At 41.1% G+C, this 26389-nt stretch overlaps 1 protein-coding gene across 4 annotated transcripts in view; it reads left to right on the top strand.

Annotated features, from left to right (window-relative positions):
• Positions 1–26370, top strand: part of MAATS1 (MYCBP associated and testis expressed 1) — a 31063-nt gene extending 4693 nt beyond the window's left edge. For all 4 annotated transcript variants that reach the window (XM_021397591.1, XM_021397594.1, XM_021397581.1 and 1 more), the window contains exons 4-17: positions 1147–1230; positions 2929–2985; positions 3880–4061; positions 4861–5038; positions 5345–5502; positions 5743–5925; positions 6036–6178; positions 11632–11748; positions 14399–14470; positions 15148–15294; positions 18297–18518; positions 19761–19909; positions 21093–21184; positions 24175–26370. In XM_021397591.1, the coding sequence (XP_021253266.1) occupies positions 1147–1230; positions 2929–2985; positions 3880–4061; positions 4861–5038; positions 5345–5502; positions 5743–5925; positions 6036–6178; positions 11632–11748; positions 14399–14470; positions 15148–15294; positions 18297–18518; positions 19761–19909; positions 21093–21184; positions 24175–24476 (2086 nt within the window). In that variant the 3' untranslated portion in view covers positions 24477–26370. The remainder of the gene's footprint in view (positions 1–1146; positions 1231–2928; positions 2986–3879; positions 4062–4860; positions 5039–5344; positions 5503–5742; positions 5926–6035; positions 6179–11631; positions 11749–14398; positions 14471–15147; positions 15295–18296; positions 18519–19760; positions 19910–21092; positions 21185–24174) is intronic.

Below are 26389 nucleotides of genomic sequence, written 5' to 3'. Positions count from 1 at the left end.
TCCCCATTTTGATCCCAGCTGTCAAGCAACATTATGTACTGTTAACTTTATCTTTGTGAGTGTGGCTCTGTATTTAAAATTAGGTGGCAGCAACCAACTCTAGTACACAGAATCCCATGCATTTAAGGTCAGGATTGTTGTAAGTTACAAAAAGTTATATTAGGAAAACATAACATTCAGGACTGGCCTTACAAACAATTTAAGGATTGACCTTAATAGCATGACATACTACTTAAAAACAACAACAAGAAAAACACCACAGTTTTGTTTTTAACCCACCACTCAGTATTATTTTTTTCAAGCTCGCAGGTTGAGAAGACTAGAGTATGAAGTAGTTGCGAAATCTAATGGCAATCCTGATGCATAGCCTTCAAAGGACTCAGTTCCACCCACTGCCTCACTGTTTGCCTCAGTAGACCTCCTGGTTTTAAAATAAAAACCTCATGGCTTTAGAAGTAAGGAAACCAAGATGTTATAGTGAAAAATGTAAACGGTCTGACTACTTTAAATTCCAGATGAGGAGAAAATGAAGAAATGCCGTTGATGTACTTGTTTCAGCATAATTTTTGAGACATTCACATCATCAGCATAATTTTTCTCCTGTCTTGGAGAACTGAAATTGAAATGGCTGATTCTAAACTTTTTCACACTTATTAAAATCTCTAGCTACTTTTGGAAGGCAGCAAATTGTAGTCTTCCACTTTGTTCACTATATCGCATACCTTTACTATACCACATATGATCTCTTATGGAAGTTTTTCACTTTAATCATAGCTTGGAAATGAGCTTGGCCCCCCAACTCTCAGTAGAAGTAGTTTATTAAGTTAAGCATTTAGTCCTTGACGTGACAGGTACACAAAGAACTTTTATTAAATCTGGCTGGGGACTTTTTTTTGCCAAGGGGAGAACACAGTAAAGTGTGAAACTGTCTTGCTACATATGTAAGTATGAAAAAAACAAAACATAATTGCTTGCGTATGTATGAGGATTTTGTGGAATTTGTAATATGCATGTTTGGATTGTGCAGCCAGAACAGCAGAGAGAAAAAATGAATGATGAAGCATAAGAAAAAAGAAATCAGAACTGCTCTGAATGTGCTTCATGAGTAAAGAATCTGTACTACTTTACCTGTATTTTGGCTTTTAGAGGTCAAACTTCTCTTCAAATACCCCAAATGGTGTATGAAGATCCTGAAGTTAGTGGAAGGAATCGCTACAAATATTTTGCAAGGTAAGTAATGAACTGATTTGAAACAGAGTTCTGAAGCTTGATTTTGTGAAGTTTATATAATATTTGAATGCCCGAGTCTTTTCTCCTTTTTATTTTTCTCTCTCTTTTTTTTTTTTTTTTTTGGTCTTTTCTGTCTCTTTACATTCACTCTGTCCCAGAATGTTCAGGTAATGAGTTACTGTATGAAGCATTCTGTACTTAATAATTATTTGTAGAAAGCTTCAGGCAAACTAAACTGTCATGGCTCTCTAGACTCCTGGAAAGATGCCTTCTGGCGAAGGCACAGAAGGCACTTTTAAACTCCCAGTTTCTTCCAGGAGCAGAACGGGATTAAAGGGAATCTTTAATTAACTTTTAATCCATGTCCTCTACTGACATACTGCTCTGTTCCTGCCAGAATTACACTGCAGTCAGCAGTGGAATCAAGATCTAAACCAACAATTAGCATACAAACATTCTCAACTTAGTCACATGTACTTTGTGTTAAATCCATTTGCAGAGATAGCTATTGACCAACACGTCTACTTTAAATCCCATAAAAATTGTATGTCAATAACATTCTTTAAAGTTACTATAATGGAGTCCATTCCTTCTGATGGGACCTTGATGTTAGGTTAGCTTTGCTGTAGCATTAGCTTAGAATCATAGAATGGCTTGGGTTGGAAGGGGCCTTTAAGATCATCTAGGTCCAACCCCCTGCTATAGGCAGGGACACCTCCCTCCAGACCAGTTTGCTCAAAGCCCCGTGCAGCTTGGCCTTGAATGCCTCCAAGGAGGGGACATTCACAACCTCTCTAGACTTGCGCTTTTTGAAGGAGGACAAATGAAACAGTACAGTAGTAGTCACATGCAAAAAGTCTGATGCACAGCTTTTGTTAATTGAAAGCTTTTAGTTCATCTGGTTACTTTAGAAAAGGAAAACAAAGGACTATGTGTTAAAGAAAGAAACAGAACAATAGTATTCCTAATTCATCAGCTGTTCTTTATAATATTACATTAAATCTTGACTGTAAATACAAAGTATTTCTCACTTATAAAAACTAAAACATTATCACACAACACCAATTTTACACCTATTTCAAGTTGCAGACATGCAAAGTTTTCTAGTTGTAATGTCTTTTAAGTCTCTGAGAGGCTAATCAAAATTGATATGAAGCAACAATATGCAAACTATAAGAATACCTAAGAAGGAATTCTTAGTATGAATACTTTGTCTTTGTGTCCAGTCTTAGTGTACGTCACTGTATAACTAATATGATAGGTCTACTTTTATTTCTTCTAATGAACCACTTGCAAATAGTCCACTGGTATCCAGGTTCTCTATCCTGTTGAAAATCACTGAGTTAATTTGCCTTGCTATCGGTGACTCCCCACTTCCTAGCACATCACAGATCACTGTAATTCTCCTGAAATCACAGCTGGATCAGTATCAAAAGCTGTAAGGAAAATCAAGATTTTGAATCAGAAAATACTTTTTTTTTGTCATGCTCTGTCAGAAGAATAGCACTCTTACTGTTGAAGTATTACTTAGCTGTGAAAGTATTGTTGAATATTCAGACACAGTGTGCAGGTTTGTATCCTGAGCTGTGGAAAATCAGTGTAACTCCACTGAAATTAATGAACTGCAGTTTTTCTAAGCTATGATAATCTTTTATGCCTGATGGCTATTGACTTGCTTCTTTGTTCTCTTGTTTTCAGACCTCTTGTCCCTCCTAATAAGGTGCTTCCACTAGATGTTTCTTATGTGATTTCAAAGTAAGTATTGACTTCTGGAACAAAACTGTTGTAATAGGCCACAGCTCACCAGAAAATGATTGGTTAACTGCTTAGTTAGTGATCAGCAGTTTTCGTAATGAATGACAGGAAAAACTTGTTAAGTGGTAGAATTTGTTTGCTGTTGAGAATTCCTGGGCAAGCAGGTGACTGCATGGTTTGGTGTTTGCTTGCAGTAGGTAAGCAGTGCTTTCTGGTGAAAGAAAGATATATGTTAAGATTATAAGGCCTGAAACAGAAAGCCAAGCATCTCTGAATCTTGGAAGATATACGTATACAGAGGATTCTCCAGTACAGCAGTGCTATTAGAAATTCTCCTGAGATTTTTTTTTTTACAATTTCTATGATAGCTGCAATACTGTTCAATCATATGGAGCATCCATTGAGTAGAGTAATGCGTTAGTCTGATGTGATTTCCAATGAGGATCAAATTTTGAAGAACACAGGTGGAGTCAATGAAAGTTGCACCTGTTTGCATCAGAACTGAATTTTGTTCTGGAAATGTTGGAAAGTCAAACATGTAAGTTAAACTGAAGCAGCATTTCTTCATTTTATACTCAACCATCAGTTACATTTTGTGCCTATTAAAAGCAACGCTTTAGAATGAATACATAGGGAAGATTTGTATGTAATGATTCAAGAGAGCTGAAACCGAAAGATTTCTGGATTGGTTACCTAGGGAGGGAGCTTTCAAAGGATTCAGTGTTACCTCAGTCTGCTTTTACTAAAGACAAAGGATTTAACATGAATGAAAGCAAAATTCAGATGAAACAATGCACATTTGAATATGCTACCTTTGACTTAGTGTTGCATCTCTGTTTTGTTTTGTTCTTTTAAATGTGACAAATGTTCTTCCATCTTCCATCTTTTTTTTAGAACAGAGCCTGTTGTCTATTTATCTACAAGAGACAATGGGATCTTTGGTCCCAAGATACGAACATTTGGCACACAGACGGATTACAGGGATGGTGAAGCCCAGACAGATCCATATTCCCCTGAATATGTAGTTCCCAGTGGCTCAGTCCCTGAACTTCTGATGCTTGCTACTCTCACTTGGGGTGAGCTGCAAAATCAAGATAAATTATAACAGTTATACCCCCCTTTAGCAGCAGGTTCTCTTTTGTTCAATATCAGGTTTGAAGTCTACTTACAGCTTTGGTATGGTAGCCCTTTGCTGTCTTTCTTTAGGGCACGTTAAAGTGATAATGGCCTGAAGTTGCACCTAGAGAGGTTCAGGTTGGATATTAGGAAATATTTATTTCCAAAAGAGTGGTAATGCATTGAAACAGGCTGCCCAAGGAAGTGGTGGAGTCACGGTTCCTGGAAGTTTTCAAGAAAAGTGTAGACATGGCACTGAGGGATGTGGTTTAGTAGACATTATGGTGATGGGTTGGTAGTTGGACTAGATGATCTTAGTGGTCTTTTCCAACCTTTACGATTCTATGATTATTTTATCTATTTTTAAAATAGGTATGAAATTCACATATTCAATAGTGCTCTTCTGAGGCATTTAATAAAGAGTTTTGAGATCACTCAGTATAAAAAGGTCACATGTTTAACAAGTATGAACTAGTAGAAGTTTTGCACTTTCCCTCTGTTCTTCAGTTGTTCTGAGCTAGACATCAGTAAGAAAATAAGAATGCTTCTGTACAAGTGTACAAGTGTACAGCCAGTGGTCCTCATCTCCCAGTGTTTCATCTACAGTAGTGGTGGGTGCTTGGAAGTATTTACTTCTGCCTCTTGGCCCTCCTGCATCTCTTTAACATATGGGTTTGTGCCCATGAAACCCTCTAATACTTTAGTGCTCTGGTGGATTGACAGTTCTTCTAAACAGCTACTGCTTCTTGTTCCTCTAAGGTCGGGGGCTACCAGCAGGACTAGCTGAAGTGGAGATGATTGAACGTGCCCGGGAAAAACGTGCATGGGAAGCAACTCTTCCAGCCATGGACAGTGCCTCAAACATTGAGAAGAGGAGGAAAATGATGGATGAAATGGAGAGGAAGGAATGGGCTTTTAGAGAACAGGAAATAGATAAGTGAGAGTCCAGTTATACACTTTCTTTCTTTTAATTATGACCTGAAGAGAAAAGAAACAAGAAAGCTTAGTGAATTGGCTGGAGGGTACAAACCTTTGATTTCTGCGAAAATCTCGATTTTCAGAAGGGATGTTTTTGTTAAATTTAATACAAGTGATTGCTACTACAACAGTTTTTTCCCCAACAGGTTTTCACTTTTAAAAGTGAAAGATTAAAAATGAGATACACAGTATGAAGTCAGCTGGTACATTGGACAGAACACTGCAGAGTACTCTAAATCATACCTGGCCTTTCTTTTCCTTACAGGTTGCAGGAGATTCGACTGGAAGTCTTTAAGAAGCTGCTGCAGAGGCGAGAGGAGAAACAGAATGAGCTGGATGCCAAGCGCTTGGATGACCACTGGCAAAATCATCAGAAGGCTAAAGAAGAGAAAATGAAAAAGATTCAGCATGATTTTGCGCTGAGTACGTTTGAAAACCAGGGAAAGAGCAGCATGAGACTTAGTTTTCACACAAGCCCTTTCTATTTTCACAAAGTTGCAGTCTTTGTTCAGTATGAAACAGGTCACAATCACAATATAGATATGCATGGCCAGCATGTGTTCTGAGCAAATCAGCCATGTTTTATATTACCCAGCAGGAGCCTTTGTGAATTTCTGAAGATGAGGCTTTTTAGAACTATTTGCATTTGTGTATCCTTTTCAGTGCTCAGGAAACTGATAGCTAAGAGGAAGAATGTGATGGGGAAGCTGGAGAGACGAGATATCATCAAGGAGTATACTAACTTTGCATCACAAACATACGCTCCTTTGTCTAGGATTGGTTATTTCCCGGATAACCATTCTGAACGCTACGTTGTAAAAAACTTCTACCTTAAAACCTTTGCAGGTAAGGCATTTTGGAAGACTTAGGTTCTATGAGATATTTATTTAAAATGTTAAAAAACTTCAAATTTTGCTCTCCATCACTGTTACTTAGTTGCAATTTGTTTCTCCTAGGACTGTGTGAACTGGAAGCATCTCTCCCAGATTCTGTCACCCAGGTCAAGATTAAAGCTCCAAAGCCTAAAGACACCATCACTAAGACTGGATATATTAAAAGATCAGCAAGGCTAGAAGTGGACCTGGCACTGGTTCACCAGGTATGGAGATGCATCCAGCAGTATGTCAGTTCCCTCAGGTTTGAACTGCTCAGAAATGCTTTTAAGAAGAGAAACATGTAAGCTATGTCCCAATTTGCTGCGCTAAATTCATACTTCGTCCAAGACAACTTCAAGAACAGAGTGTATCAGACATTCAGTCTGTTGTAGACACGACCAGTACTGCTCTGATACTCAGTCTGACAGTACTTTGTCTCATGAGCATCTGTGGTTCTGCTTCAGCCTTGTAGAAAACAAGCATAGCTGCTTCTGTCTTCCTATGGATCTGGAATTTGGACTGGGATGTGCTATGTCAGTTAGAAATTGTCTCCTGCCATTTGTTCTTTCTCTTTTCTCCCTTGCACATGTGGCAAGCCTGCTGGTTACGCTGTCAAACTAATAATAATTAAGTAAACCAAATGTGAGTTCACAGTCTAAAAGTTCTTCACATTTTAAAAAATGTACATTCTAAGAACATATTATAAAAACATGTGCAGCAAAGAATGACTAAGATGACCACACATAAAATTGGATCAGAATGTTGGATTTATATCACTGTTATTCTTGAACAACAGTATTGTATCATAGTGCTTTGTATTATCTTAATTTATCACAGCTGTTCATGCATATGAGGTGTCCGTGTATCCATGGGTGCTTTTCACATAAAATCAAAATAGTGACTATATATACTCATGATCATGATATGTCTGATAGCTCTCACGGGCAGCAGAATGTTAGCCTGAACTTTCAGGACTGAAATCTAATTACAGCAATTGTATTCTGTTTTCAAAATACTTCTCATGGTTTGAAAGAACACAGTGGAATGTCTGAACTGTAGTCACTAGTGAGAAATATGCCCTAGTAGAGGCTGCTCACATAATAATGTTTCTTCAAAGACGATAGCCAAAAGGAATGGAATGCAGAACAAAAGCAGACAATACTGCATGTTTTCTTCTGTGATACGTCACTTGGGCTCCATTGATTTATACCAGCTGAGAGGATAGCACAACAAAAACTCATTTCCGCTGCCTAAAAAGGCAAAATGTATGTTCTTTTAAAATCACAAAACATCACAAAACATGATAAATCTACTGCACAAAATTTAACTACTTATTTTAGATATACGGAACTAGACACCAAGCTGGTCTGCCCAGACTAGCAGAAAGTAGTGACGCACTTAGCCACCATTAAACAGATTTTCTGCTCAGAGAAACAAGAGAAGAAACAATTTCATCATAGCAGTCAATTTGCAGAATTGCAAGTATTTCTGCCTTGGTTAGCTCTTGAGCTCTGTGGTGATGTTGCTGATTAGTTCTCCCATCAGAGCCTTTGGAGTACTAATTTTAGCAGCTGTAGCATGTTCTCTGGCTTAGCAGGGACCTCTCTGACAGGTCCAGCTCATAAGCTACCGGTGCTGTTGAGAAGTGGGCAGTAAAGGGGGCAGAGTACTTGATTTAACAGAATTTAGCACTTGAGAGGACAGCAGTCAGATCACTTGGTTTAAGCAATCTCAAGCTTGCCAACATTCTTTGGCGTACAGAACATGAAAGAGGTTTAAAGCAGGCAGTTAGGAATCGTCTCAAAAGGACTGTGTTGGTTTACATTGTTTCTATAGCAAAGCAGGTAGACTAGTTTTCTCTTCAAAATCTTCTTTTTAGTGCTGTCCTAGCACTCAGTCTGGAAGTTGTCTCCCGTAATTCTGGAAATGAAGCAGTACTGTAGAAAATTCAGAGTGTGTAGTCATCTAACTTCGGAATTATCTTCCTCCTGTGTTTTGTTTTGTTTTGGTTTTTTTTGCTGGCTAATCTCTGGAAGGAGGCAGCAAAAGAGGAGGAATGTTAGACTTTGGCATTAGAAGTAATTATTTTTAATAAAGAAAATTTGCAAGGCATGCTTCTCTGGCTGAACAAGTGGCAAGTTGTACTAGTTCTCATTATATTCCTCCTGGATTGCCATACTGAGCATTTCCCTAAGGTTAAAGGCTATAAAAAGGGACAAGAGATTATCCAGGGATCTACGGAAAGGGTGTGTGTCCAGAAGAACAGCTTCCTTCAGAATTGAAACTAATAAAAAAAGGAGTGATTTTAGATTCAGGATTTTAGAGGAGTATCCTGAGACCTTTTGCAAGAGTATTATTTACCCTCAGTGTTCTTTGAATAATATTCTATAATGAGAACATGGCAGAAACAGGGTTTACAGTAACAACAATGTTCTGTATCTTAAGCCAAATCTGTAAAAGGACGAGGAAAGCCAGTTCTTAGCCAGCACAGATAGTAATGCTTAAGGGAATGTAAGTGAACCATTATGCAACGTTAAGTGATAATCAAAGGCATTAATTTAGTTCAAGAAAGAGATAATGTATTGATGTAGCTAATTACCGTAGAAAATAAATGCAACTAGGGAACTGAATACACCAAGGAACAGAGGAGCTACTAGAATAAATCCCAGCACAGAGCAATGCATGACTGCAGGCTGACCATGATGCTTTGATGACTCAGGAGAGATGAGGTGTCAGGTAGTTTCAAAGTGCTGGGTCCAGATGACATCAGAATAGAGAATCTCTCACTTCAGCATTAAGTGTGATTCTCATCATGGCTGTTTTCCTTCATCCCTTTGCTGGAAGGAGGTGGAGAAGTAGAATGGCCAAGAATACCTCTGGAGAAAATCTGTGCCAGCTTCAAAGAGTAGGAAAACCTGTAAAAGCAGTTATTTCATCAAGATCAGCTCTCTAACACAGTGTTAGCTGGGTGATTCTCCAGCAGACTCTAAGAGCTATCACGTCGGACTTGAACAGCCAAGATGCAGAGCAAAGTAGGTATTCAGTCTGGCCTTGGTGATCTCACCTTTCTCATTCATGGGCAAAAAGGAAGGAAGAGACACGACTGTACACTCTGCTGAAAATAAGACATGGTGTCCTGTGAACAAGGAAGATTAAAGAGAAGATAGATAATGAAGAAATCTAATGGATGGTTTCTTTGAATGGAGAGTTGTTTCTCAAGCCACTATCCTGTCAAGAGTTCTGCTTCCATCGGAAGCCAGCCAAAAGAACAAAGTGTTTGGCCAAAAGCAGAGGTGCCGTTTCCTGTTCACTGCATTTGTTAGGAAAATGAAAAGGAGGTGAAATATTTAGTTGCTCCCTCACTGTCCAATCCAGTCAGACTTTACCATGACTCTGAACCTACTATTTGAAAGAAGTAACACAGTCTACCTCAGAAATGTTAGCATGTGAGACGTAGGCAGTACCTTTTGAAATATGTTGTTCTGAACTTTAGCATGTTTTTCTAAGTCTTAAGAAAATATTTGTACAGCAATTCTTCCATTCTGGTCTATTTGGAATGGAAGAATGGTCACTTGTTAAGCAGAACAGGTTAATGCCAAAAACACACTTTTCTTCTTTTTGTACATTGAAGTCTTAAAATAGCTTAAAACCTCAGATTTGAGAAAGCAAATGGTAACCATTTTTGACTTAGTAAGGAAAACAAAACAGCACTAGCTCGTGCTGACATGAAAGCTTACAGCCACTTCTGGAAACTGCAGTATTTCTCAAAACTACATTTATAAGAATTCCTGCTTGTCAGAAGTGCTTGTAGATTTTCTGGCTTTAGAAGTTGTAATTCTGGTTGTGTTTTGTTATTCTGGGTAACAAGTATTTAAAGAGAAAAAGGTTTTATCAGAAAAATTCTTATGAATGCAACGTTGTATTAATAAACATAGGAGCCACTGTTTTGAAAACCATCACAATTATAAGGGATTTTTTTCTTTCACTTTTTCCGCTGTCATGTAAAACACCTTATAAATCATAGCAAGCACTACTGTATTCTTCATGCCAGAAAGCTCTAAGGTCATCAAATACAAGAAAGGGTTCAGAAAATCTAACATTTTTGAGCTATAAACTTTTCATATGGCTTATATACCGTTTACAGGCTTTGAGTTTTGCATTATAAAGATGGTCCATTTCAGAAGTTCCACTACTAAAGCATTTTACCCCCTCCATCTACTAGACCCTCTCCTTTTTTGCATCCATTAATTATCCTGGCCTGAATGTTCAGCTCCAATATGCAAGAAGAGTTTTGTACAATGACCACTGGTGTTTCAAAACTTGAATTTTGTGCAAGTGCCATCTATTTTCTGTTACTGGAGAGAGAAATGCAGTGTGGAATTTCTTTTCTTTGATTTCTTGATTTTTTTAATTTTTTTTTTATTTTTTGTATTTGACCATGTCTTTGCAACATAACTTCTCTTAAAAAAAAAAAAAAGTAACAGAAAAAAGAAAATAAAAAGGCCAACTTTTCCTTGCTGAAATATGTCTGTTCTTATAAAGACCAAAGATCCAACCCATGCAGTAGTAGGTTGGAGGAAGTTTCTGAAGGAAGTTTAAATGTGTGTAGACAGGTGTTGCAGTGCCATTGGAAGAGATTATTTGAATATCTTGCTCTAAGTAGCTTGCAGAGGGCATCTAGCAGGACTTTGTCTGCATAAACAGTTTGGAAATATCTTGAAGTGGCTGAGGCCTTGGTGGCAATTTCAACTTCCATCCTGCGTTGGCGTACAAGTTCTGGCATCTGCCACCACGCAGCTGCAAGCAGAGTAAGTCCATTTTTAGTGGTGGATTTTCCTGGTAGAAGGAAGTTCTTAGGCAAGTTTCTCTTCCCTTTTGCCTTTAATCTTATGCAGTTGCTGTGAGTGCTGCTGGGCAGAGGAGAATTTCACAGCATTTTGCAAAGAGGTCCTGGATCATTCAGTACAGCCCTGTGCGGTAACAGCATATCATACAGAGATATTTCCCTGAGGAAGGAGCACAGGACAGTGGCTCTTGGAGTGAACCTTTTTACAAGTGGCTACATAACATGTTCAACCTGCAGTAATAGTCATTATACCTAGAGTTAAAGGCAAAAAACTTACAACCATTCTTTATCAATACATAAACTGTAATAAAATTATGATATTCTTACCCATGCTTTGAAAGAACTTCACTTCTATCATAGGAAAATTATTAATGTCTTTGTCATTGCATAAGGCAAGAAAGTAACACATACAACTGCTTCTGCTTGCAGATGGGTCAGTGTTAAATTTAAAAATGGAAAAAAAATACTTTTAAGAATGGTTTATTTTAGAGATCAGGTTCACATCAATTTCAGGTGACTCGCACTATGCAGTTGCTGATGATTGACTTGTAAATGTCATAAAATAGCTCTCACTTCCTTCTTAAAATTGTTTTGAAATTCCCATCAGTATCTTCTGACCAACCAATAGCATCATCTGCCAACAATATTCCCATATACTATAAAACTATGTAGTTTTTCAATTGGTGTGCAGTGAGAAATGGAAGCCATAAGCCTGCAAAATGCAGAACTTCTTGCAGTCAGTGTGATCAGGAGTAGTCAGCATCAGCAGGAGAGGCCTTACTGTCTTGTTCTATCTGACTCAGTTCTGATTAAACTTTATGACTGTTTCAGGCACTGTTGGAGAAGAGGAATAAAGTCAAGGAGCCAAAGAAGCCTCTTCACTTCCTTGAGAAAGTAGAAAAGCCTGTCCCTCGTCCCCCCACCCCTATTCTGGAAAAACCATCAATTGTAAGTGCAATGATTTTAGCACTATTCATTTTTTTTCTCTTGATCCTTGATTGTTCCCTGCCTGGTTGTTGAAGGAGAAGGAAAGAAGTGAGTTTTATCTTTTTTTTTTTTTTTTAATGTGTATTTGTCTTAGAAATACAACGGTATTTCTTAAGCCTCCCTTATTTATTTATTCTATAAATATTCTAGTAACTGAAGAACTGAAAATGTTTTACCTTATCTGCTGGCTAAATCCTTTAATTAGCTTTCATTTATAAAGCAATAAATTAGTAGACGTGTTGTTCCCTTGCTCTTTGGGAACAAAAAGGCAGACATATTCCTCTGCAAGCATGAATTTATTCAGCATCTTCCATCCTTCTGATCTAACAACACTGTCGTAATCCAGTGGAGCAATTAAGTTTAGTCCCATTGAAGTCAGTGTGACTTTGGGTACTTAGCACTGAGCGTGCACATCATTAATTTGCTGGAGTGAAGCTCTTGTCATTGCATAGGACTCAGTCTTTGATGAGCATGCTCAATTTAGATGACAGTTCACCTTCATTCTTCTGTAGAGATCAGAGCAGCAGCATTGTGTCATGAGGGTTGTGATGTGGCATAGGAAAAAAACCAACTTCTTAGGGGAGCTGCAACTTCTTTTCCTTTTTTGAAGTAATGCACTTAAGAGATGGTTGCCCCAGTGGGTTGCTTTGTCTGCTTATTAACACCATTTTCCCAAGACAGTAAAAATCAGACATAATCACCATTAAAACTGGTGAACTTTGGAGGGTCAAAACAGCCATGAAAGCAAGAGAGAGAAAGTCTTATTAAACCATCCATGCCATCTTCTCTCATGCTGTATGGTGATCTATGTTTTATACAGTCCACTTTAAGATGACTGCAACAAGAATATCTCCTTGGGGAGAGCTTTCTACAGTTTTACTAACAGCTAGGTATTAGGTATTGTATTGGAGTAGTAGATTTACACTATTTAGATACAAGAGTTTAGGAGATTTTTTAGCTACAAGGAAAGAACTCAGAAAAATTTATCCCTCAGTCATAGTCATTCTTGAAGCTATTTTCAGACTATATTTTCTTTTGGAAGAGTTCCATTACGATAGAACTCCACTTAAATTAATTCTGCCAACATTTGGTTTATTTTCAAATATCTTTATGTGTGAACACATACAAGATTTGAGCTCTCCAGTGAAGAGATCTATAAAATCAGTCCACTTCAGCCACTGAAGGGTACCTGCAACATCACCTACCTCACAGAATCCAAGTAAGCTTTCTCCTACCAGCTGGCTGCAAGGAGCACTGAAAGCAAGGTCACTCTTTCCTGCTGGTTTGTAGCAGGTGGAGGAAAAGGTTGATGATTACCCTTGCTAAAGCATTGTTTGCAGCACCAAACAATACAACTCCAAGTACAGAAGATTACATCCCACAAAAATATAAACTAAATCTTATAGAAATTTGCCTTACCTGTCTAGCATGTATGGCTTGAGAAACAACTCTCCATTTCCAAAACTTTGTCTGGAGGGGTTGTAGGCCTCACCTCTGCAGCCAGGTGATGTGGTGCAGTTTAGCTTTCTAACTGGACTGTAAATTCATCCTTTCTTTCCATAGGAAAAGAACACCCTAAATCAAAAGACTCTGGCTAGTTCCGCTTTTCTCTTCTTGCGTGGTGGTATGGAAAGGCAGGAATGCTTCCTTTTGCTTTCAGAATACTTCTTCTGCAACTCCTAAGGAAAAAACATATATTAAGTTCCAAGCCCACACCACTTCTCTCATCCCACGCTCTTCCCAGCGCTTCTAAAATACCACATTTCAATTCAAACCTTACAGGCTCTTTATTAAAATAAAACTTCCTTCTTTCAATCTTTAGTTTTCTTTTTATCTCTCCCAGGTACCTGACAAGCTTTCCTCTCCTGCTGCTGTCAATTCAGCAAGATCCCTCAGCAAGAAAAATTGCTGCCAGTTCTTCTATTTAAAATAAGCCTTTTTTTTTTTTTTTCTCCTGTGGACATGTTCTCTTTCTCATTACGTACCATCATTTTTCCAAGTTGGTATCAGTCATACAGTGCTAGGCCAGTAAACTTGCCAAAGAAACAAATTGCCCTATAGGGTAATTTATTTTACTACCAAACTATCACTTTCTGAGTCTTAAATTTACCAAGTTACTCTGATAAAGGTCACCACTGGAAGAAATATCAGACAAAAAAATGGAGATGTTGCTTTTTAATCCCTTTATTTATGGTTAACAGCTCTCTTGCACCTCCTTAAATAATTCTTCTATCCCCTTAGCGTCTTCACCTGTAAATTTGTGTTGCTCATGCTCATTTTGCCAACTCAGTCAAGCAATAAGTAGTGCTTTTAACGTGTACAGTCATTTTCTCCATCAGCATCTCCTGACTGTTAGGTACTTCTCTCTAGAGACCCTCTAAAATCTCAGATAGAACCTCATTATATAGTCATGCTCCTCCACCTCTCATAAAACATGGAAGTAGGTATTATTCTGACTCATAGTCCTTTCATTAGAAGAAAAGTGTTCAGAAACAATTGAGAAATTGGATCTTAATTTGACTTTTTTGGATAGTTAGGTGGATACTCCATAGAAATCTCAGCCTCTAAAGAAATTGTCAATTATTGTGTGGATATTTGTTTGTTTTGGCAGGAGGAAGAGGAAAGAGAACTGGCAGTGATCTGTTTGCAGAAATTGCTCCGAGGCAGGGCTATTCAGAACAAGGTATTTTGTGTCTCTTTGTTTATGTCTCTCTTCAGAATGATGATGGGAATGATTGGACGTGTTAGCGATCTTTCTTCCTCAAAACTAATCTAGGGTAATGAGGATTATGCAGCATATCCTCCTGTATGTCTACTGAAGTCCTTGAAGTCCTTGGTCTCCATCCCATACTTTTTACAGGAACTCTTAGGTTCCTACCTGTTTGTGTCTCCCTGCCATACATTCAGCTGTTTAATTTGATGCTTCATAACAGAATTACTCAAATGGCAAATTCTAGACTAGATCTGGACCATGAGTACATTTTGCCTTGATTATGCCAAGATCCCAGGCGTATGAACACACGAGAACAGCACCAGGGAATGTTCATACTGGATATCTGGGAAGATTTCTGCACCTTGAGGGTGGACAAACACTAGAACAGACTTCCTAGAGAGGGAACTGATGACCCATGCCAGTCAGTGTTTAAGACACTTGGATAAATGCACTCAGTAATATTCTTTAACTTTTGGTTAGCCTTGAAGTGGTCAGGCATCAGGCATTTGGACTCAACAATCTTTGTAGGTCCCTTCCAACAAAACTATTCTATTCTATTCCTGGAGAAAAAGTGTGTGCTCTGCTAGCAAAACATGTCGAATATATTCTCCATTTAATATGCTTGTTTGCCTAACTTTATCTAAAAGATGTTTGAAGAGAAGGAGAAGAGGCTGGAACTGATCCAAGAGCTACGCACCACTCATGCACTTCAAGAGGATGGACAGCTGCTTCTGAAGGTGCAGGAGAGAATGACCCGGACCTTACAGCAGCAGCGTGACTTGAAAATGCACAAGGTATGCCTGTAAAGATGGAGAGGTTGACTCACCACACTCCTCTAGCAGGACACTCTGTGCTTGCAGCAGCATCAGCACTCTCACTTATGTTTTCTGTTATCCACAGCACAGAAAGTACCCCAAATAACTCAAGACTGTGGGGCTAAAAATGTTTCTGAGATTTCCCAGAGCCTGCACAGTATCAAGAGCAGACTGAGGCACCGTGACCACAGCTGCGACCCAGGCTGTTAGTTGCTTATTTATAGTTTTGTAAGTCAGAGCCTCTGGCTCTGAACAAACTGCACCTTCAGATGAACCTCAGTTTACCCACATTTCAGTCTGTTTGACAGGTGTTGTGACCTGGCATCACAATACATGCCAGTCACTTGCACCTGTCAGATGCTTTTTATTGAATGCATGTTTTTACTGTGTCATTTCCCAGTTCCTTTTCTAGCTTGGCACTCCCTCAGGCTCCTCTTCAGGCACAAAGACTCAGTGGATTTATTTTGTAAATCTTGCAGGGATTGAGACTTCTAGGAATTTAGCAGTGATGTCATATTGCTGTCCTTGCCACTGTTCCAGAGAAGAGAGAAATTCTAGGCCCCCTCCTCTACCAAGAATCTAGTGAGTGCTGGGGACACAAATTCTCATCATATTTCCTTGCAGGGCCATGGCCTTCTGGAGCAAAGTTAATCAAATGGCAGTCTTAGACTGGAAGAGATCATAAAAAAATTCTGTCTGTTTCAGATACCAAGTCTCTCCCACACTTCTGCAGGAGTTTATATAGTTTTTACCACTCTCCTGTCTTTTTACTCATCCAATGTGAGACAGTACTGCACGTTGCACATTATGCTGACAGCATCCACTAGCCACTGGCCTAGCAGAGATGAAGTCAAGACACTGCATCTTGCTAGGTGGGCAGCAACAAAATTTCCCCTCAGATCCCGATAAAAAATGAATTAGGTGTCTGTATTTTGCTGTTTATCATTTTTAGATGCTCCCTAGTACACAGAGAGCCCAAGTATAAATCATAGAATACAGGATTCATCTACTGAGAAATTAAGAAAAAATCAAAGCTTTTTGCTCCTTCTTCTCTGGAAGCCCGGGTAAGAATAAAGGAGAAAGCAGTTCAGATACAATGACATTCAGAAGAGAGAGAGCAAATGGTAAAGATGCTGACCTCTGATCTCAGAATTTCCTGCTGGGAGAGCCGCTATCCCCCTCTGCTGGTACCTATCTCCTCTGCACTTGCCTTTTTTTTTTTTTCCTTCCTTTTTTGTTTCCCCTCTTTTAACTAAGTCTCTGAAGGCACACAGTCCAATGCTCAAGTCTTTAAAAATTTTGAGCTTTAAAACTCTGGACTGCATGTGCAACAGTTTTGTAAGTGTATGCCTGTTTTGGAAAGTCATTGATGAGTCACAATCCTTCAGTTCTTGCTGGCTGCAGTTTTTTCAGGTTTTTATCTTTTCTGGTATAAAAAGAGGAATTTTTTCAAGAAGTGTTTTCTGTAGAAGAAAGACTGAAATTCCAGACGAAGTAGTCAAAGATAAAAATTTCTAACCCGAGGTATAGCAAAATCCTAAGACAGGCTTGTTCCTGGGTTGTTCTCCTCCATTTCATACAGATTTTAGACACAGCACCTTGAGCAATAAAGAGAAGGAGGCTTGTTAGCTCCTTGGTATCTGTTCCTGTGGGATGGTGCAGTTACTGCATTGCTGTCCTCCATCTTAAACACCTATGGGCTGAGCATCGTCACTTCTAGGTACATGCAACACTGACAATCTCACTTTCTTTGAAAAACTGCATGAACAAATGGCATAGCAGTATAAGAAAGCTGATTTATTTCTACTTGTCTGGCATATTTCACCTCCACTATGCTTTGAGTTTTACATTCAAGTCTTCTCTGTTATTGCTTGTACATTCCAACAGAGACACAGCATCCCAGCCAGCTCCAGACATTCTTTCCTGCTGAAGGCTGTGGTTTCATAGTCCATGCTGGAGGTAGTGCACTTACCATGTATCTTGTCACTTTCTGAAGTGCAGTCACACATACCAGGCCCATAAAACAAGTCATGAATGGCAGTGTAGTGCCAAACACCTGAACTCTGGTCTCAGCTCTGTCACAGACTTTCTGATTTTCCATTGCCTGGAGTTTTGAGTTCTCATGAGCACATCTGTGAACTGAGTATAATCACTGTTGATTTGAATTTGATAGCATCTAGTACTTAATTTGTACAGCTTTTGGAAGTAACTCAATACCTAAACCTCTTGATTCCTGTATCACCTCTGCGCTTTGATTGCATCATGAATGTCCAACCAAAATTGAACCATTTCTCGAGACAGCTTTGAATTCTGACAGACACAATGAGTCCTCAAAATAGCATAAAAATGTGGCTGTACTCAAAATTGTACAGCTTCCTAAACTTTGACTCAAGCTCCCGGTTTGTAAGAATTGAGGCTTTACTTTCCAGATGTTAGAAGCTGTATTTGCATCTTTTGATCCTATTTTTTCCAGCTGAGCTTAGCACAGAAAGATGAAGGGTATGCAGCTGGAACCATTTCATTGTCACTTTTTTATCTCCCTTTTCTTGGACTGGGAATTGGAGCAGTTTCCCAGTAGCAAAGAGAAGGCCCCAGTGACTGTTCTGATTGTACTCACAGATAAAATAAACAAAACAAAAACAAAAACAGTTTGGAATAGCTGGAATACAGTGCATCTAGTGTTTTATCTCCTCCCACTCACCCAAGCAAAGGGGCTGCTTGTCATGGTGTAACAGGACCAGGACCGTCCCCACAGTGGCTATTTTTACCATCTTTTTGCCTCTTCGTACCAGCAGGGCCAGTATACAGGAACATTACGTTATGTGGAATCCAGGTCTGTGCATGTAAAACAAGAATGCAAAACTCCCCACAGTCAGTGTGAGGGGATGCTGTAGAGCTGCTTCACATGCCTGTGGTAGTCCTGGGACTCAGAGGGACATTCCTGAGGCTTGTAACACAATTCTTTGCATTTTTTTTTAAAGCTGTCATTGATGGAAAGCCACTTGGCCCAGGAAGAAGGAAGGGCACTGGGAAACGTGTTTGATTTCCTGTCTAAAGAGCTGCTGAGGCTGCAAGAAGAGCGGAGGATCCACGCTTTTGTCATGCTGGCTGAGAGGACCAGGCGGATGCGGGAAGCAGAGGAGAGTGGGCGCCGTCAGGTGGAAGAGAGGCAGCGGCAGGAGGAAGATGAGATTTTCAGACAGGCAAGAGAAGGAGACTGGTGGAACTGTGGGCAGCTTGTGGGAAGGTCTGGATGGAAGGGAAGCGCTTCAGAGGTCACCAAGGTGGTGGCTAGGGGAAAGGCTTAGTGAAGAGAAGGTGGTTCCTTCCTAGGAGAGTCATCTCCACTCAGTTAAGGGTGATCTGAGTGCCCCTACAGACACATCAGTCAAGCATTCAATTACATGTCTTGAATGGATGTAAGTTTCCGAACTTCCACAAACACTTCTAGAGAGCAGATGAACCTAAGTCATCTTTAGGATTAATGTTTTGTCAGAACGTGGTCTGTCCAGCAGAACTGCTAGGGGCTCTCCCAGGAAGGATGCCTTTAAGCAAGATTCTGGAACGATTTTGTCCCCAAAAGTGGACTGTAATAACAAGGAGTACCATAAGATGAATCATTTTGAAACAATAATGAATAACGTAACTGTGAAGTCCAGAAATTATTCCTGAGATTATCCTATCCCGTAACTAGTATGTAGTCCTGCTCCTATTCCTTAGCTCCTGACTGCATGAAGCAGTTGAAACGAATGAGTGGGAGCCGATTTGTCTAAACCAATAATTTTCGAATTTGATGGGAGGAAATTAATACCAGGAGAGTCTGAAATTAGGATTGTTTTTCTTTTAATTTTAGCTTTTTCTCTTTTCCAGTTCTCTAAGTGGCAAGCAAGGAAGGTCAAAATGCAATTAGTTTAGGCCCTTCAGACTAGCAGAGGGAAAAGCCCCATTTCTAGAATCTCTGCTCTACATCCGTTGTAAGGAAACCAATAATTTTACCTTGTTATTCACGTATCTTTGTCTGGCTCAGTGGAAGCTTCTCCTGCAGGATTTGCTTGAATGAAAGGTGATTAATTTACTGAAGCCAATACTGGCATTTGTTATTTGGCAGCTGTTCAGGAGACCATGAGAAGTGAAGAAGCAACTGCTGTTGGTTTCATAGTAAACCTTCTGCAGAAGAAGTGTATCTGCTGATAAGTTTTGCATCTGTTGCTGGTTCTTTCTTGCACTTGTTTCTATCCGTTTGTTCTCGGATGGAGTTATTAGAGAAGAATTTTTTACACAAGTTATTTTTCTCAGAAAGGGCCTCTGAGGCCAAACCTCAGGCTGGCCTGCCTGAAATTGAGAGCGACTGGTGAAAATCTATTGTTCTTGTTTCTCTGGAACTGGTTTCATTCTCTTAGCAAGGCAACAGGCAGTAAGAGCAACACCTTGGTATTCTGTTCCAGGTGGTGAAAGTGCACCAGAGCACGGTTGACTCCTACCTGGAAGACATTATCTTGAGTAGCATGGAGAACACAGCTGAAGAGCAAGCAAGGGAAGAGGTTCAGAGAATGGCTGTAGAAATCAATGACATTGCTTATGAACTGGAAAGAAGGTATGTTCTTAAAAAGCATGTTGGAGGTCGCTTACAGCAGTTCAGAACCTGCCTAGCTACCTGCATCTGTGGTTACACATACAATCTAAGACAAAGGGTAGAACAGTGCTGTTCATGACCACCTCGTTAGTGTGACTGCTGTATGGGAACCACACTGTTACTTTCTGGTACATGCATATCAATTTGTCAGAGCTTTATTTTTATGCAGCCCCTGCCAGATTCCCTTTGGAAATCACTTGTGGGATCTGTGAATCACCCTTTTTAGACTTCTCCATGCCAGTGTGATTGCTGTGACTGAACTTTAAGTGAATCTGGGAACTGCCTAGAGCAATGCCCATTCATACTGGTCTTTTCATTTATTTACAGTATTACAGAAAATCAGTTTGAAAGAGATGCTAAAGATACAGCTGTACAGAAATCTCTCCTTCTGAGGTGCTGTTCTTTAAGAAAGTGCCAGTTTCCATGGGGTCAGTCATATTGATAGCGCTCTGGGTAGAGTAACTTGTTGAGAACACCACGGTCCTGTGTTTGGCTGGGGCATCAAGAATGAATACTTTCTAGGACCTGCCAAACCTCTAATTCAGTTTCTATGCCCTCTCTTTGGATCTGAGCCATAAAAATCCCAATGACACAGTGACTCTCCTATGGTACAGCAGCCGTCTATTTTGCAACTAGATGAATACGACCAGAATGTCAAAATCTTTGGGGAGAATGAAGCGTAGATAATGCATGCAGCCCTTGGGCCAGTTGGGAACTCACTAAATACTGGCGTGGAAAAGAGCATGGGGACCAGTGCAAAGTCACAAAAGGGAAGAATTCAGCAAACTCAGCAAAGGGCCAAAAACTAAATTGTGAAAGACCCTAATCCTTGGAGCTATGCGTGCGTGTGTCTAACTCAGTTTGTCGTCAGTGAGGTCTGGGCTCCTAAATACCTCAGAGGATGGGGAGTCCAGGGTGATCTTCTCTCCAGAAATACTGCATTGAAGACACTGGCAGTGCAGAGGGCCCGTAGTCACACTGTCACGGCAGTGCATCAATTTTTAGGATAAATAGACTGAGCTGATGATTACTGCCATGACTCACTTGAAAACAGTGATAATATTTACAAGGAAATTGTGTGCTTGCAGAGGTAATCTGGAAAGAAAATGAAATACTAATATTATTCTCTGTATCTGTTCTGTAGTCGAACTCGCCTACAGTCAGAAGAGATTGTAGCAGAGCTGGTTTATACTTTCCTGATACCCGAGATTGAGAAAATGTCTATCAGAGAAAAAGGTGAGGAGTCACGTTTTATGCTGTTTTTGAACTGCTTCACCATCCTCACTCTTGCTCACTGAAAGGAAAAAATGCAGTGCAAGGGGTTGTCTCAGTTCTCTGAGATGCCTCTTTTGCACTGTGCAGGCAGGAAGTTGAGCCCTCTGACCCTTTTTCACCATTTCACCAATTTCTCATGATCTTTCTTCTTTTAAAATGATGGCCTGAATTAGATCTGATGCAATTTGGTGTGGCTGGTACATATAACTGTATGAGTGGAAAAATGAAAAAAACATTGTAGCTCCAGAAACAAACAGAAAAAAGTCTTTAAGCATGGTTGCGAATTGTCTGTTATGTGGCAATCTGTAAAATCTGTAGAAGTCTTTAACAAGCAGATTACTTAAATACGGGCCATATGTGAAAGGAATATTCTATCCTTTCCAATGCTTTTTTTTTTTCCCCAATTGGTTAAAAACTAAAACCACAAATAAAGTTTTAAGGTTGACTGTAGTGGCACCATGCTTCAAGGAGATAATCTTGCTGTGTTAAAAGATATTTCTGTTTAGTCAAAATGGAATAGTATGTCTCAAAATACAGAGGGGAGGACGCTGGAAACCCATGCATTACCTTGATGGTCATGAATAAATGTCTGTTTTGAACTCAGAGTTTTCCACTGCCTAGCATGCTCAGAAGGCTGTGACTAAACCAGTCATCCATATAAAGAGAATATAACTTATGAAGAGCAGTTGCATCACTGCTGAGTCTGAAGTGGTCCCTGCCTCATTATACTTCTCTGCCTTGTGAACAAAGGCACTTACTTTATTCTATTTTTTTTTAATGAAAGCCTTCCAAATACATTTTATGATCTAGGAATTGTGCAAACCTCTTTATTCCTGGTTTGTGTATTTTTCGCAACAACAGCATCTGTTCAGCAGCTGACAGTTCTGTGTAAGCTTAAATCAGCTCCCTTCTCCTTAGCTTTGCTTCTGCACACCTTCCAAAGCAGGATGATGTAATTGTAGTCAATGAAGCCTGCAGCATAGGTAATAACACACACAGGTTAGCCTGTGTCAGAAAGGAGAACACAAAGAGAAGACCTGGACATGGCTTAGCATTCTGGATGTACCGAGATACCATCAGTAAAGAAAATACAGACTGTGCTTAAATGCAACAGTAGCTAATGGATGAAGCATCTCAGAAATGCTCCCAAGCAGCAGAAGTTTAAAAAGATCATCAAAGGTTCCACTGTCTCAGATACAGTGGAACTGCCTGGAAGGGGGAGCTAGGCCCAGCAAAAATGGAGGCTGGAAGAAGAGCTAGAGCAATAGGTGATAAAGTGTAAGAGCTCCTTCAAATGTGGTCAGGGGAAGTTTGACACAATATTACTGTGACAGAAGCCTTCACAAGAGATTCAATACCAAACGTATGCTTTAATGAATAGGCTCTGCTGTAGACCTCCTTCACAGTGAGACCTTCAGGGAAGCAGAATCGGTAACTATTCCGTGTGAATCCAAAGGAAATATTATCAAAGAGCAATGTTAGATCTCATGTGCACATCTGTATATTGCATTTCTGTGAAAGCTTTTAAAGCTTTCCCCATTGTGAGCCAGCTCATCTGTTACGAAACTGTGTCTTACTGACCCAGCACGTTCTTGAGCGTGCACAGTCCTTGAAACTATCAGGGAGTGATCTGAGAGCACAGTTGTGCGGCCTGCCAGAGGAACAAGTCTATTTGTATAACAAAGATCTGAGGGCTTCCAAGTTCAGACTGCCTACACTTCAGCTTTCCCTTAAGCATCTCTGTTTTGCCATTAAGTAGACTCCTCTCCTTGGCCCCTTTCTCTCCCGTTCCTACGCATAAAAGTGGGAATTATCCAGAGCTGGCTTGTCCTGGGACACCTCTGCACATCACTTCTGAGCCCTCCCTCACGGAAGGCCAGTGTGCTCATGTGAAAAAACTGCTTTTAAAAGGAGAAAACTCACCCAGCAGTTTTGAGCCCTCCTTCTTGTAGATGGAGGAAGGGACTGCAGCGACACCAGGAGAGTATCCCCAATATGGTACATGCAATTCATGTACACGCAACTGAAGCTGAAGTGCCTCGGGCAGAGGAAGCTCCCCTGGGAATTGAGAGCTGGCTGGTGAGGGTTTGCTTACCAAACCCAGGCTAGATCCAGTTCTGTCAGCAGAATGGACCTGAAGATGGATAAACATGAACAGGCTGGGTTCGTAATGCTGAGCAGTGAGGGCTGTCTGTACGGCTGCAGACCAAAAGAAGAAGTCTTGGGCTTCTGCAGGGAAGCAACACGATGGCAAGCACCGCTCACTCCTGGAATATTCCCTTCGCCCTCCTACAAGCACACAGTATTTCATTCCCCACAATTGCTTATCAGCATCTGAAGTCTGGAGATAGAAAGAGAGAAGAAAGAATAGCAAAGAGAAATGAACTGTAGGGTCAGTGATTTAGCTTGGGTAACTACTTCCCAAGAGGTGGGCTGGAAATATGTACAAATAATGGCTGAAAACCATGTAACTTGGTAAAGAACAATTCTACAGGAGCAAAAGGGAGATGATAGGGTGGGTGGCTTAATGAATCTGCACTGTCTCCAGGTCTTTCTTTGAACTCTTTCTCAGTGTAGGCCTAATCATAACATAAAGAGCAGGTTGTAGCTCTGGTCTTCTAGAAACCTGCTGCAATTAGCAGACACCAAAGGAGAAGTTAATGTAAAGCCCGCTCACACGTGCAGTTATGCCCTAAGCTGGAAAGGACGACACGGGCTGTGCTTTCCAGTGGTGGGGGAGCTCATCTTCCAAGTGAAATGCAGAGTTGGTTGCTGCTATTAGGTGGCAGTAGAACGCTTTCACCAAAGTTACTGGGCTGTGATGTTTTTCCTGAGATTGGCTTTTCCACAGCTTCAGAGAGGCTACGAGCTGCCCCTCCCGCCTCCCCCGCAGAGAACCCCGTGCTGCACATTCCCAAGGCAAAGCCTTACTTACCTCTTTTCCTGTGCAGTGAGGCGGTCCCAAAGAAAACACATCTACGCTGCTCATCAGATCATCCACGGGAGCGTGGAAGAGTTATTGGCTGATCCAGCACTACACCAGGAGACATCTGCCAGCAAGATCAGGGGAGCTCCTCCTGCCGAGACAGCCAGCGCTGCTGTGGGCAGGACAGCCATCAGACTGACTGCGGCTGACTGCTCTCACCCTGCCCCAGCTGCACAGGAGCTGTGTAGACCTCTGCAGGAAGAAAGCCCCCAGGAGCCAGCAGTGAGCCCTGCTGATGGACCAGGCAAGGATGGCGCAGCCTCCTAGAGATACGAGCACCGGGAGTTTCCCTTCCCCTCGGTGATCTGAGCTCAGAGCATAGGGAAGGAGATGGAAGCAAATTACATTTATTTTTTCCAAGGCACCCAAAATGCAAAATTCATTGTCTGTCCCTTCTGCTGCCCGCCAGCTATGTTGTCCTGGAACCAAACAACATACAGCTCAGTGTGACAGTCCCACTCCCACCCCTGCACCTAACTACCACTGGATGTCATTAGCTGATTTTTCTCTTCTAATTATTAGAGAACCTGAGAGACCATTGCTGGCATTCTTGTTTGTTATTCCTGGTGCAGGCCAACAGCAATCTGCACCTGAGCTTTTGATGGTGCTTCCCTGTATCAATAACGCTGAATGGCAAAATATTCCAGCAGTGGGACGTTTTGAGGTGAGCCCCTACACACAGCTTTTCTCAAGCACATCCCACTGATTGCCTTAATGGAGTAAAGCAGAGAGCAGGTTGCTGTATCAACACCACTGCTAATTGGCACTGCAGTTGAATGAAACCTTAGCTACTAATGGGGCCAGACCTTGCACCATCTTTTCATGTCCTTGCACTGAGGAAATGTGCCCTTTGGCCTCAGCAGAGCGGCTCCTGCCAACCAGCCTCTGTCACTAACAACCAGAGCTGGGAGGCAGCTGGGTGGCACGGGGGCTGATGCAGCCTGCATGAAGGACCACACGGCCAGCATGTGTGACTTTTCCAGAGATGTTACTCTTTGGGCCTCTGTGCTTTTTCTCATCCCAATGGAGACCACTTCTGGGTAGTACCTTATTTCTTAGACCAGCATTAGGTACTCTGCCCTTCTTGTCTGTGGGGAATGCAGGAAGAATGCTGGCACGGCCTGGTGTGCAGGCAGGGGGTGCTCAGGCTCAGGATGCCAGCACTCAGCGGGCTGCAGACACACGTGGTGCATCTGAGCAGGGAACTGTCAGCTCTCCAGCACTCACCTGTCAAAACTCCCCAGGTCTCTGGGTTTAGTGTCTCAAAGGTACACTGACACCAATCCCAACATCAAACGCAGCCACAGCCATGACCAAACCCTCAAATGCTTACTCACCGTTCCTCTAGTTACAACTTAGTCTACAAATAACAGTAATAGCTCTCGATGCCAATGCACTGGACTGATATCTGCGTGCTTCCAGCACCTCTTTGTACCTGGTTGCCTGTGCTTTGTGCTGGGCCTGTAGAGCCTCAGGCACGGTCCAGTCCAGTTAATTCTGAGCATTGCTCCATTCCTTCAAAACCAGCAGCTGTTCAAAAATCCAGGCCCACTGGGGCGTTCCTGGAAACATTTTGCATCACTTTTCCATTCTGTGGACTGAAGGGGGGCAAGTGGCAGATAGATGAGAGAGAGAAAGAAAAAAAAAGTAGCCCTGTATTCCACTGAGCTGTAAGTGAGGACTGGAGAGAAGAACACTGCTGCACCACGAGGCCATTGGCAGGCTCTCGGCCCTGCACCGGGGGCACCAGGCAAGAAGCGGGGGCTTGCACAGCCTCTGTGATGCTGCAAAGTCTGGCAGGAGTCAGGGATCGATGAGAATGCTGTGAGAATGCATGTGGCAAGGCGTAGGGATTGGGGAAAATGCCCATGGCAAACCTCGCTAAGCTCTGGAAATGAAGGTAGCAAATGTAGAAACAGAAAACAAAACGGCAGAGTGTGGGAGGAGCGGCTGTGCAGGGCATTGGCTCCTTTGCCTCAGGCCACCTTGGACAAATTTAGCCTGGTTGAAAGAGGGGATAACACGAATCACAAGATCCAATGTAATAAGAGAGACATGGAAAACTTGATGCAGCACAACAGGAGAACGGGAAGAGCAAGCCAACGAAGCATTCACTGTATTTCTGAGATTGCATGTGGAAATAAACATCCTCTGTGTGGCATATTGTACCATTTGTCATG

This window comes from Numida meleagris, chromosome 1 (assembly GCF_002078875.1).
Source record: "Numida meleagris isolate 19003 breed g44 Domestic line chromosome 1, NumMel1.0, whole genome shotgun sequence".
Taxonomy (NCBI): Eukaryota; Metazoa; Chordata; class Aves; order Galliformes; family Numididae; genus Numida; species Numida meleagris.
The sequence above is the reverse complement of the archived record's forward strand: the minus strand, read 5'-3'. Positions and strand labels throughout refer to the sequence as shown.